Consider the following 13,485-nt stretch of genomic DNA (forward strand, 5'->3'; position numbering starts at 1 on the left):
CATGAACATCAGAATTTTGAAGCAAAACCAGCAGCACATGTCCCACTCTTCTGTACAACAGAGCTGCTATCAAATAGAATGAGCAGAAATGCACTTTAAATTACAGGAACAGTTTCAAATCATGAGACGTTAGAAGAGACTGTTGCAGCGCTTCCATGCAGCAAGCAGCAGCTGGGCTTACACAAAACTGAACACCAGAGGTTTCCCGAGTGCAACAGGACAATTTATTAATGGCAAATTTATACATCACCTAAGACTTTCGTAACAGCTTTGTGCTAACTTTGCATTGCAGAGGATTCTGCATGCACTTTAAAGCTGAACGACCAAGAAATCCTGGAGGCAACCTCCTAGTTAAATTAGGCAGCAGATAAAGCTGAAATGAAGTATCTTGCTCAGACAACAGCACAATGCAGCTGAAAATTCTTGTTAGCAACACTTCCACAAGTAACAGCATTTACCTCCTGAAGTGCTCTTAAGTCGTGTAAAGAAGAAAAAAGAATAACGAATGACTGCCTTAGTTTTCCAGCACTACTGCGCACAGATGCACTTCACTAAGCTCGCAGATAGAACTGCCGAGCTGCGGTTTATTAACCTCACCAGTCTTAACCAGTTCTTCACAAGAACAAGAAAGTTTGCATGGATGTCCACAAACCACATCCTGTCCAGCTCCAGAGGACAGAAAAAAAAAAAAAAAAAAAGACTATGCAATAGTACACTTTGTTTCCTCCAACGCAGACAGAAGTGTGCATGTTATGTACAAGCAGGGGTTCGCAGGCCAGTAAACGCTCAGTCTACGTCCATCTTTTCGGTCACTTCTTCGGACTCTGTAGACTCAGACTGGGTGGGTGTAGCTGCGTCGGGGGCAGGTCGTGCAGGGCTGTCGGCCTTGGGTGGTGGCTTAGGTGCTGCTGTGAGGGCTGCAAGCAGGGCCTCCATGGCTCTCGTCTCCTCCCGGAAGCGTGCCACCAGCACTGGTGGATCCTCGTGCAGTGGAGCATTAGACAGGGCACCCATCGCGCCGTCAAACCAGCTCTGTCTTTCCTCCACCGCCTTTGCGAGCTTCTGGTAGACATCCTCCTGCGAGCGAGCCGCCAAGTCGACGAGAGCCTTGCGAGACTTCTGCAAAATTGCACCCATCTCTTCCGCAGCGATTCCCCGCTCCTCATGCTCCTTGCAACGGTTTCGAATGGGCTGACCAATCTCACGCAGGGCGTTCAGCTTCTCTACATAGAGATTCTTGGCCACTTCTTCACCTTCGGTGTACAGCCAGTTCTCGGTCTCATTAAGCATGTGAAGGAACTTCTCCTTATCGTTCTGGAGTACATACGGCTTGTACTTGTCCGAAAGGTGGTCCCGCATCTCGTAGACATACTCTTCCACAGCATTCTTGGCATCCACGCGCTCCTTCTCCAACCGGTCACTCTGCACCATCTTGGCCTCTGCCTCAATTAGGTGGTCCATTTCGGTGGGCGACAGCTGTGGCACCTGAGACTCAATTGGAAGTTCGAGTGCCTTGCTTTTTTCCTGCAAGAAAGAGTGCGAGACAAGAACAGTTATGACCACGCTGTTAGCTGGCGGGGGCGGCAATGCCTACAGTTTTGGGTGGCTGCTCTGGCCGCTCTTCCTTGCTGGCCTGGTTGTTCTCAGGGGCCTGGACCTTCTCAGCTGGATCCCCACCCTCGGCTGGCTGGGGTACCTGGGGTTGTGGGCAGGGGGTCATAGCTTCTTAGTGTTTCCAGAACACAAAGGGAAAGGAAAATGATTCCAAAGGGGTGAGGGGGAGGGGAGCAGACTCACCTCATCGCCACACGCCGCCCCCGCCGCCGCTAGGTCGCCACCGTTTGAACACTTGTTGTCCTGGCCACTTGCCTGGCGGCCATCATGCTTGACGCGGTCGACAGCCGAGGCAGACACCACGGAGAAGATGCCGTGCAGGTTCAGTCGCACTTTCACCTTGACCTTAGTGGCCTCGTTGTCAGCAGAAGGTGCAACCTTGTTCACATTGAAGGTGCCAATCTGTAGGTCTGGGTACGGCACTGCAGCATCAGCCGTGTACCTGGATGAAACGCATGCAATGTTACAGTCAGGGGAGCTAGTACTCACAGCACTTGCTGGCAAACATATTAACACGTCTGGCCATTTATGAAGATTCTCTGCATCAGTGTAAAATATGATTAAAACACCCATCGCACTGACTTCAGAAGGAGACTTCTGAACACAGCTGCATACGACATGCACAAACACTTGTATGTGAAGCAGCATACCACTACCCAAACCAATAGGCAGAATGCTAGAAACAATATGAAACGGAACACGGGAGCGCGTGGCCTCTTTCAAATGCGCTGTGACCAACAGGTGATAGGAATCAGTTGTAAAGATGCATCCAAAGTAAGCTTGGCCGGCTGCTCTTTCCGAGCATACCCTTGTGTTGGTGACTGCGCTTTGCAAAGCGCGGAGGCCACGCGCTCCCGTGTTCCCTTTCATATTGCTTCAGCTGCATAACTGGCTACCACCAGACGATACACAGAAGGCAAACTTGAATGAAATACACTTATATCAGTGCTGCTGCATGGGTTTATGGTAGGGTGTGCTGATGGCTAAATGCATGCCTATATCGGCCACATCACTGTTTTACTGCCGCGTGGCCAGCACACAGAGAGGAGGAGCTGATTAAAGCGACACTTCTTGGTAGGCTAGTCAGTGTATAAATAGAACAGGTCAGGGCCGCGCAAAATCAACGATGAAACAAGCGGGAGTAACAAACAGCGAGTTCCTTTTTCTTCAGCGATCTAGGGGGTAGTACACTCACTTGGCTTCCAGAGTGAAAGGCTTGCTCCGGTAGAAAGTGAGCATCTTGCTGAACGGCACTTGGTGCCAGCGTGGGAACACCTCGGCGCGGCCCTCCTCACCCTTGCCCGGCGCGTAGCACAGCTCGATAGGATACGGCTGCGCGTCCACCACCTGGAACTCGCGCACTTTGAAGATGGGCGACAGCATGGCGCACTGCAGTGCACAGCCCCGCGCCACCGCCTCATCCTGGTTAAGCGTCGTCGACGGTTCGCGGCCGAACACCTTGCGCACCAGAAGCTTGATGGCCGGAACGCGCGTGCCGCCACCCACCAGCTCGACGGCGTCGACGTCTGCGGGCCGCAGGCCAGCCTCGTGCAGCGCCCGCACCAGCGTGCGCTCGGTGCGCGCCAGGTGCTCGGCTGCCATCGCCTCGAAGGCCTCGCGCTTCATCTTACCCGCAACGTCGCGGTCATTCATGAAGCACTCGATGTTGAGCGGCAGCTCATGCGGGTTGGCGCTCATCTGCTTCTTGAGCTTCTCGCACTCTGTGATGAGCCGGATGAGCGCGCGCCGGTTGCTGGACACTTCCAGGTTGTAGCGTTCCTTGAATTCCTGCACGAAGTAGCGCACCAACACCATGTCGAAGTCGCGTCCGCCGACGCTCTCGAAAGCCGTGGCCATCATCTTGAGCCGGTCCCGGTTGAAGGCCACGATGCCAACCTGCAGCGCCGAGTGGCCCATGTCGACAAAGGCCACGATGCGCGGCTTCTCCTCGGGTAGATCGTTCTTGTAAAAACCGTAACTGAGCGCGATGGCAGTGGTCTCGTTCATCAGTTTCAGGCAGTTGAGCCCCGCAATGCGTGTCGCGTCCAGCATCGCCCTACGCTCAGCATCCGTGAAAAAGTGGGGGACCGAAACGACGCAGTCGTTCACTTTTATCTTCAACGCCGTCTCTGCGATGTCCTTTAACTTCGTAAATAGCATGGCTGTGATTTGTGTGATGGAAAAGCTCTTGTCTTCGTTCAAGTAGCGGACGCGGACGCCCACTCGTCCGTGGCCCAAGTCAACCAGCGAATACGGCAGGAACGTAGACTCGTGCTTGACTTGCGGGTCGCCCATTCTGCGGCCCTGGAGCCTCTTGAAACCGAAGACCGTGTTCCTCAGGTTTGTCACTTGTTTGTTCTTGGCAGACACGCCCAAGTCGCGCGTTTTTTCGCCGAACGCAACATAGGACCTGTCGAAAAGGGAATGCGATACAGTGTTACGCACGCGTGCAGCCCGTCTGAAAACCGCCAGTTAACTCTCGCCCCTCAAAGGCCGCGTGGGCCGGCAGAGCCTTATTCGTGTAGAAAAAAGGACACTAATGAATGAAAATTAACGTGCACAGCTTAACTGTGGTGAGATGTGCCTTTCAAGCCTGAAATGCGGCTTCATGCAGGGCTCTACACCAAGAACAAGAGTTAAAAATTGGACAACTTACGGCGTGACTCGCTGGCTGTACTCGTTGGCAATCGTTTCGATGCCACCGGCACGAGCAACCGCGATGAAGCAGTTCTCGTTGCCGAAGTCGAACCCGATCACTGACATGGCCACTTGTGGGCGACGACACACACAGCTCGGTAAGATTGTGCGCTCGCACAGATCGCGAATGAATCGGCAGCGAGCTCGCAGCGGCAAAACTAGGCCCCACTTCGAGAACTTTCTCGACGTTCTCGTCACGATACTCGCCACTCGCGACCCCAACGCCGCCGGTTAGACCTTACGTCAGCGAAGGAAGAGCCCTCTTGACCAATCAAAACACGGTTAGTTTGTGCTGTTGCGAGCTGCCGCCACAAGAGCATTTCCGCGTTGCGGTGTACGCTGCAATGATGATAGTGATAAAAAAAGGCCAAAGAACGAAATTTGTAAATTAATATAATAATAGCACAGACAAGCAAATATATTCTATATATTAATTTTAATAATAACAAAGCATAGAATGTCTTACGTCCCAGCTGTAAATTGCTCAGATTTTGTGAAACTTTCCACAAAGCTTTTAAGAATTTAAGCATATGTTGTTAACTCAATGCATTTAAAAATATTTTACTTTCTTTTTACAGGCGAGAAATTCACTGTAGAATATAATTTGTAATTGCAAGAAATTTGTAAATTCATGGTAAAAAAATGACAATCAACTCTGGCATAAGTTTTATTTTGTTTATGTGAAGCTTTTTTGCATTATAGTAAAGAAGTGGTTAACATTAAGAAGGTTATATTATATGTATATACAAGTTTTGGTGTTATGCGACTATAGCGCTAAATAAATACTACGGCATGCTGACAAAAATGTTTCAGATCTTTTGTAGAGCACAACTAGGGCAACTATATTCAAATTTTGGCTTTTGCAGTGCGCCGCTCAGCTGCGCTTGTAAACGATCACGGATGTAATTTTGGGGAAGCCAGGAGGAGGGTTGCTATAATGGTAAGAGATTATTTTACAGCATGTCCCCATTTCTCGCATGATTGAATTTCCTGCGTTTGTTTAGACTCGTGTACTGTTTTAGGCTTAGCCATTTTATTTAAGTAATGTTTGAGTCACTAGCTTAAGTTGTCATCGTCCATTGCTGCAATAATTGACACGCAATTCTCTTTTCTTTCTTTTTTTCTGGCACGTTTTTAACGCACTAAGCTTTGACATAAACTACTTAAACTACGTTACATGAGGCCATTTGTGACGGGTCAAACGTCTCAATGACTCGCATGAAGCTTCCCACACTTGTTTCTGATGCTAAGGGTGGCCGAAGTCGAAGTATGCTTCGTCCTCAGTCGTTTCCGATTGGAATTATTTGCGATGTCAGCTATCTTGTTTAGAACGTGGGTTTTATCATCTATGGAAGTTTGATGTGCTGCAGGCAGCATGCTTAGCAAGCAGAGCAAGAGCAAAGGCAAACGCTTTGCCCCTGAACATTGTTCAAGATAGCACACTCTGTTGCTGCACAAGGTGTCCTCCAGGCGAACCGATGTTATCATCATGTCTCGTGCCGGTGAAGTCATTACGACAAACAGTGCAGTAAGGTTGTTGCAGTGCAAGTCATAATCGCTCGTTATCGTTGCCACAGTCGGCCACAGTTACCCCAAGGTAGTCGGGATACGTTCATCGATCTGCATCGTTTTTGCCTGTGGTTTCTGTTTTTGACAGATATGTTGGGATAACTTCTGTCACCGTCGTTAAAGTGAACAACGCTGCGTGTGAACTAAACGATCTATCAATCTGGGACAAAAGTACGACTGCGGTCGAGCATCGCCGACCTGCTGAAACGGAAGCAGATGCTTTCGTTTCAGATATTTAAAGGAAAACCCTCCGAGTGTGCCGTCGAGCGCTTTCTGCTCCTGAATGGCTACGAGGCTTTCGAGCAAGTGCCGGTACTGTGACAAGAATAAAAAGAACGCCCCGCGTACGCGCGTGCGCGCACATCAGAGCTGTCCTTCCAACAGGCCAGCTCGCTTCGTCGGAAGTGACACGATGAATTTCGGGCTACGTGATACACCCGGTTGACCTGCCGCAGGTGCGCGCGGCGCGGGTTGATGCCGCCTGTCTCGCGGCTGCAGACCTTGCGCGCGCGCCGAGCATCCGAAGCTCGTTGCATAGTGCAGAGGCGCGTGTCGTTGCGTTTGTTGCGGAAGTATTTCCATGCAGTCGAGCACAGAAGAAGGCTGGGAGCGGTGACGAAACGTCCGCTTTCGCGCTTGTCAAGTGCCTTCCAACCCCACTACTTCCACTCGGCCCCGCTGTTTTGCGGCGACCGCGCACGCTTGTGGTAGCAGGAATCCGACCGTGTCGTAGAGTGGTTGATCATCGGCTTTTCACGTCAGAATATGTGCGACATGTAGCCAGGTGCTGCTGAGAGATTCGGAAGGACGTACGACGGGCAAAAAGGTGCTTTTTCCCACTGCGTGCCACGCACAGGGTCTGGGCTCCGACAATGGAAACTGAGCGGCTGGTCGGCGGAGGACCAACGGGCGAAGTGGGGCATGACTACGGCGGACTGCCTCAGGACAACTCGGGCTCCAACTACCAAGCCCTGGCCACGGGCCATTCTCACCTGTTAGGCAAGCCTGCACGCCGAGGACAGCACACTTTGGCAACCACACGGCATCACAACAGCAGCAGCAGTGACGAAGAGATGATTGACATCTCTGGGAAGCAGTCTGAACAACCCAGGGCATCGGGAGATGCTGTGGCCACGTGTAGGGTTCAGGGTAAGTGTTCTGTTGTTTACATATATTTGTTACTCAGTGTCTTGCATCACATGTCACTTTGTTTCAGTGTGACCCCAAACTAGTGGTCTAGTGGAGAGCAACTAATTTTTCAGCACAGTGCGGGAAGGCCAGAGCATTGTTTGTTCATTTGCTTTGATTCCGACTCCGAGTGAAACAAAGTAATAAGCGTATGCAATAATCGCCTAAGCATGAGCTTGCTTTTCTTGTGCAAGATTACCTTTTATGACTGCTTTTCTAGCAAGAGCAAGTTTGTACGCTGTCAAAAGCCAATCTCTGGACAAGCTCTGGCTCTTTGGGCTCTTTGGAAGGTACTACTTATTTTGTTTCATGGTTTATTTGAAAATTTTTTACTACAACCATAATTCAAGTACCATTAAATCCATGGTTTCTCATTCATGTATTCATAAATTAGGGACAGCACCTTTAATGCAACTAAGCGAATTAAGGGTCTGGAAATAATCAAGTTGCAGATTTTGCACTGTCATAATCACATGCCAAAAAATATCTGAAATATTATTTAGACAATTTGGTAGCAGCACCATGACACATGATTTCTGCCTTTCAAATGTGAATTTAAGGTAAATGTTGGAATGCTGACAATGTGCTGCAAATCATCTTTTTCTTTTTTTTCATCTAGGTTATGTGCATTGCATTCTTATACTAACATTATTAATTTCTTGCAGCTTAATTGCAGACTTTTTTTTTAAATGCAGGGACTGTGGATAATATTGATCCCTGTAACTGTAGACCTACCGCCAATTACACGAAAAGCACCATTGGATCAAACTTTGGATAAAATGATTTCCCTTCAGAGACTTCTGAATTATGAGAAATACATTTGCTATTATAGCACACTTTTCCTGTTTTGTGTGATTTCTGAATGCTAATTTGCTGTTGCATCATCTGCTGAAGATATATTTTAAGATTGTTGAAGCATGACCAGATGCCTACCTGCATGTCAGGGTGAAGCATGTCTGCCTGTGTGTCAAAACAAGTACCATCTTTTGTATTGTGGATTTAATAGAGCAGAAATGAAAACATGACTGCCAAAAGCAATTTATGCTCAGGTTTGTTTAAGCAGACTTTCATCTGTTTAATTCCTGGGGCATGTTACAAGATGGCAGTTTTATGTCGTGGAAAATTAACTTACAGAACACTGAACTTCTGTCGAAGAGAACTGGCATTTTCTAAAGCAAGCTTTTGCAAACGGACATTGCATGGGTGTGCGAAATGGATCCCAGCTGTGCGTTGTCTGGCAGCAGCTGCTGCTATGAGTGTCGTCGCAAAACCAGCTGAGGCCTGCTTAGCTGTGCATGCTATTTGTAGTCAATATTAAGAATACCAAGCTCTGTTATGTGCACCTTGCTGTGTACTTTTGATGAGAGATTTTTTCTTTTTGGCTTTCATTGTTGGTTTTGGTGATTGTTTTCTTGTCTATTTTTTTTGCGGAAAGATGAAGACGAACAACCTCAAATGTTATGAAGTCCCGTGATTCTAGTTTTTACCATCAGTTACCGTAATAAAAAGTGGCTAATTAGATGAAAGTGGGAGAGGCCTTTGCTCTGCAGTGGGTACAGACCAGATTTTTTAGCCGTTCTCAGGCGTAGCCATTTTATGCGAACTGGTATGTCGCCGCGCGGGCGTTTCCTTGGGGATTGTGGGGCTGGAGAACTCCGCAGCTGGGCCTGCACGATAGCCACAATAAATTCTCCTTCAGGCGCTAGTTGCCAGAGATATTTTCACCATTGTCATAGAGTTAAAATTAATTCGTTACTTATGGGATTTTGTTTTACATTCACATTTATTGTGTTGGTACTCAGTACGCAGCCATGCTAATGCTGTTGTTTAGGCACCCTACAGCTTAAAAAAAAAAATGTTTTTAAACAACTGCAAGTATTACTCACATGCGCATATATAATTCTGGCCAGTTCCAAAGTTGCACTTCTTGCTTCCTGCCAGCCATTGCGAACCTCACCAATTAGGTTGTGCTGTTGTCTGCGAGTGGTGCGTCAGTCACGTAAAAACATATCGTTTGGGCTCATTTGCGAGGCCAAGCTAACAGCGGGCAAGTTTTGGTGTTCATTATTTATAAACACCACCACATTAAGATCGTTTTTTATGCCTGGAATATCTATATAGTGCCTATTAAATTGTTGCACCTGGATGTCACGCATGATATTCTTTTTTAAATCCTGCACGTATATAGTCGTACATGCCAAAGAAAGAAAGAGCGAAGGAACTTTAGCTGGAGCATAACTCAGTTTGCATATGGTATATGAAATTTAACCTCCCAAAATGACATCGGCTATGATGCGCGCTGTAGGGGAGTGCTACGAAAACGACCAGCTGGGGATTTTTAACGTGTGCTGACATTACACACTACGCGGGCGCCTTTCGTTTCACCTTCGTCGAAGCGCGGCGGTCTCTGCTGTGGTCGCACTTCGGGCTCAGTAATCAAGTCTTAATCACTGAGCCACCGCTGTGGGGCACAACACTGTTTCCCTGTTCACAAATCTTGAAAATACTAACAGAGTACAGAGATCTCGCGACTTCAGCAGCCAGAAGATGAGTAAAATTTTATTTCGAAGCTATTGGAATGTGTGAAAGTGCTGTACAGCCGTTAATGCCAGCATCACAGACGTCTGTAATGAAATAGTGTTTATTTGTTGCATCTCAGGCAGATACAAACTGCGCTCAACCGTCCTCCGCGCTGACCTCTTCGTGAAATACAGAAATAATAATTTGTATTGCTGATGGCCGTGCTTATATTCCCTTAAAGGAACTCTAAAAGAAAGCCAAAGACGAACCACTGATGACCGAATACGTAAGAGTTTTACTTAAGCAACCTTCAGCATGAAGCTCACTGATTCATTTAACAATCAAAAAAAGATATAAATTTGCATCCTCATGCACAAAACCAAGAAAGTAAAAAAAAGCATGTGCATTTATGTGTGAAGGGCAGCCACAAAAATAAAAAAAAACGCCACCGCATTACTGCTAATAAACATTAATTTCCAGTTCGTAACCTGCATGATATCTACCCACGGATATCACGTAAGCGAGGGAACAGCCGCTTCAAATTGCTACAGTACTCTCTAGAAGGAGGAAAACTGCACAGAATGCACCTACATGCATAGATGGTAGAGCGCGTTAACAACATAATTGAAGAAAGCTTCCTCACGAACAGGCGAGGCACTCGCGCGACCCGCAGTCCTAGGGCACCGTGTGCCCGACAGATGGCACCTGGTGTCGAGAGTAGGAGCGTGCTAGTAGCCTGCATGTGAGGGTAAAAGAATCTGGTCTATAGTCCGACTGATGATGATCAAAAATAGAACTGTACTCTTATGCTGAGTGTGTTCAAAGGTCTGTAGTTACTTTAGTTTAAGTGCTGGAGGGGAAGTAGGATTTGATGATTTTGATGGTTTCTTTCTTGCCTATGTTTATATTTTTCACGGAAAGATGAAAACCAACAACCCCAGATGTTATGAAGTTTATTGATTCTAGCTTTTACTATCAGTTACCATAACATCAACTGACTAGCATGATCAAAAATTGGATTAGGCTTTTATGCTATGTTCAAAAGTCTGTAGTTAGTTTAGGTGCTTGAGAAGAGATAGAAAGACACCTCAATCGCACACATGGTCAAAACAAAATGAGAATAAAGTAATAAATTTGGCTGTAATTGAAGAAGTGGAGACGTAAAATTTCTGTTCTGTGTGCTTTCTTTGGGATGATGCTCAAAACACTGCTTAGTAAATGACAGTTTTTGAGTTACTAGCTAAAGAAATCACTGAACTAGGGTAGAGGGGGGGAAGCCTCAGTTCGCAGGTCGAGCCAACATTTCGACAAGTGGACTTGTCTTCTTCTGGGCTCAGACGAAGGCAAATCTACTTGTCGAAACGGTGGCTCGTCCTGCGAACTGAGGCTATCCCCCCTCTACCTTTGTTCAGTGCTCTTTCATACCGTGTGGCCATCTTCTTCCTCTCATTCTACCTAGCTAAAGAAATGAGTGATCTGTATGTACTAATGCACTGTGCAACATTCCTTACTAGAAGACACTCAAGAAAAGAGCCTGATGTCTCTACCCCTTTGAAACAGTCATTCCTGCAGAACTATCAAAATTTTTGTTCTGAGACATTGTCTTACGTTAAATATGATCTGCTGATTAAGTTACGGGGTCTCAAGGTAGATTCTCCAGCCTTAGTATATATTGCCGGCCTTTATATTCTATTCTCAGCCCTCCTCGTAGACTCTCCTCTTATTGTGCTGCCTCCCCAGAGTAACCTTCTGGACGTTTTGTTTACTTGAGCCTCTTTACAAAGAAGCTATGGTCAGTAATAGTATCTCATTTTTGTCAAAAGGCGAGCAACATCACACCACTCCCGCCTCACTCGTGTTGTGTCAGACTTCTCTGTAATGTGGAAATGATTCCAACCTATCGCCTGCCTGGCCATACTAACATACTAACTGGCCATACTAATACTACTAACACTAACCATACTAAGAAAAAAAAAAAAAAGTGAAGGGGGGCATTATGCAGAGTGAAATTGTCAGAAATTCAGAACTTCAGCAGGGCATATTAACTAGACTGGTGGCTAAATTGCCTAGCTTAGTGCTACTCTTTTTTCCCAAAAAAAATAAAAAAAAATCAGAATTCACTCTTCAGCGTGACTTGTATTATTGAGAGCATATCCAGCAATATTTATTTTCCTGGCCAAGGATAGCTCTACCAGAGCTTGCTCTAGTACAGCTAATGATATTCTGCGTGATGCCCAGCCAGCATAAGCTGCTACAGTCATTAATTTATTGGATGAAACAAAGAAATCCTTCATTACCTGGCATAGTTCTTATTCGTTCGTGGGTACCTCTCGGGGCATTTCTATCAACTTTGAATCTAGTGTGGGGCGGTTCCCTTTATTTGGGAAATAGTGGTTTATATTACTGCCTAGTTATTTCGGTGTTAAAGAAAGGCGCTTCCTAGCTGGTGGGCAGTGTGCAAGATGTAAGGGATGTATTTATCACCTGAACAGAGGCAGTTTCGGACTTTCTGACAAAGTAGGGAGTGCATTCATACAGTGTTTAGGCGCTACCTCCTGGATACCAGTAGAATGGCGCCGCAGCCTCCTGCACTAACCAAAGTTGAATGGCCCAAATTTGATTTTTATTGCGTTGGTTCACAAACCCACATCTACAATGAAAAAACTATCTTTCCATCAGTTTAATGATCACATACCAATGAGTGGTGGCTGCTACCCTAGATAACACTAAAGCAGCAGCCACCACTCATTGGTACGCAATCACTAATGCACATGCTGGCGAACTTTAGTTGCGCACCATTGTAGTAGTGGACGAAAATTCAACATAGTCGTTACTTTGAATGTATATCAGCAGCTAGCTCACTTCGTGAGGCCGGTCAAAAAACCAAAAACCGGACAACTGTTCGGTGCACATGATCCAATTTGTTGGCAATAGATGACGCCACATTCTTTCGCGATAATGTTGCTTCTATCGAGAACCTGTGAGATCCATGTAGATGCTGTTACTGACAGAGTGACGCGAGGAAGCTGAACGTTTCAGCTGCACGCGAAGAGCTGCAAGCGATGTCAATTTACCAGGACCCAACATTGCCTCACAGATGTCTTTCCAATTAACTTAATTATCATAAAATGCACTTAACCATCAAACAAAATTAACAGGGTGATTGCATATTTCCTGATTTCGCCAAATCATTTGAAAAGGTGAATCACGGGCTACTTAAACTTCCTTCTCTAAACCTAGATAATGTTTTAGCCCGGTTTCAGTGTTTTCTTACAAATCATTCACAATATGTTACACCTAATGAGTATGATTCCCCTTTAACTGAAGTTACTTCAGTTGTTCTCCAAGGTTCCATACTAGGCCCACTTCTGTTTCTAATATACATTAACGATTTGCCTAATTGTGTTTCTTCTAGCGTAAACTTGTACTTTGATGACTGTTTTATATCGCAGAAATAATACAGAAGACGACTAACACTGCTGTCATTGATACTACTGAACTGTATAACATCACTCTTTGGTGCAATAAATAACAAATTGTAATTAAACCCTCAAAAGTGCGCTTTATTTTAAGTTTCCAGACAAAATAGCACTACCTATTCCTACACCCTGGTCAGTATTTCGATTCAATCCGTAACATCCTGCCGGTATTTGGGTGTGCTTATATCCTCATCACTAACCTAGAAACCGTACATCGAACTAATTATTAGCAGCGCTAGCCATAAGTTAGCTTATCTACGCCGAAACTTCGGCAATGCCCCAGCCTCTTTAAAATTGAAGTATGCTGCCCACATTTGGGACCCTCACTACGCTACCTTTGCGCTTGTTCAGAATAACGCAGCTCGTTTTATCCTAAATATGACCAGACAGCGTAAATAACAGCAATGAAATTTAACTG

At 46.2% G+C, this 13,485-nt stretch overlaps 2 protein-coding genes across 3 annotated transcripts in view; one reads left to right on the forward strand and one right to left on the reverse strand.

Annotated features, from left to right (window-relative positions):
- Positions 1-201: 201 nt before the first annotated feature.
- Positions 202-4,585, reverse strand: Hsp110 (heat shock protein 70Cb). The gene is made up of 5 exons (XM_084602962.1): positions 4,271-4,585; positions 2,810-4,024; positions 1,798-2,056; positions 1,595-1,696; positions 202-1,524 (listed from the first exon to the last, which is right to left on the reverse strand). Exons 1-5 carry the CDS (start codon positions 4,375-4,377, stop codon positions 787-789), a joined length of 2,421 nt encoding a protein of 806 aa, XP_084459088.1. The 5' UTR covers positions 4,378-4,585; the 3' UTR covers positions 202-786.
- Positions 4,586-5,103: 518 nt separating this feature from the next.
- Positions 5,104-13,485, forward strand: part of ClC-c (chloride channel protein 3) — a 126,636-nt gene continuing 118,254 nt past the window's right edge. For both annotated transcript variants that reach the window (XM_084602963.1, XM_084602964.1), the window contains exons 1-2: positions 5,104-5,251; positions 6,737-7,029. In XM_084602963.1, the coding sequence (XP_084459089.1) occupies positions 6,753-7,029 (277 nt within the window). In that variant the 5' untranslated portion in view covers positions 5,104-5,251; positions 6,737-6,752. The remainder of the gene's footprint in view (positions 5,252-6,736; positions 7,030-13,485) is intronic.

This window comes from Amblyomma maculatum, chromosome 4 (assembly GCF_055883805.1).
Source record: "Amblyomma maculatum isolate TAMU_Amacu chromosome 4, ASM5588380v1, whole genome shotgun sequence".
NCBI classification, from domain to species: domain Eukaryota; kingdom Metazoa; phylum Arthropoda; class Arachnida; order Ixodida; family Ixodidae; genus Amblyomma; species Amblyomma maculatum.

Excerpts from the sequence above, each read along its gene's own strand:
- Hsp110 (XM_084602962.1), bottom strand. The coding sequence starts at position 4,377 with ATGTCAGTGATCGGGTTCGACTTCGGCAACGAGAACTGCTTCATCGCG. Across the intron at positions 4,025-4,270 it reads TACAGCCAGCGAGTCACGCC|GTCCTATGTTGCGTTCGGCG; the intron begins GTAAGTTGTCCA and ends CCTTTTCGACAG. Across the intron at positions 1,697-1,797 it reads GGGCGGCGTGTGGCGATGAG|GTACCCCAGCCAGCCGAGGG; the intron begins GTGAGTCTGCTC and ends CCACAACCCCAG.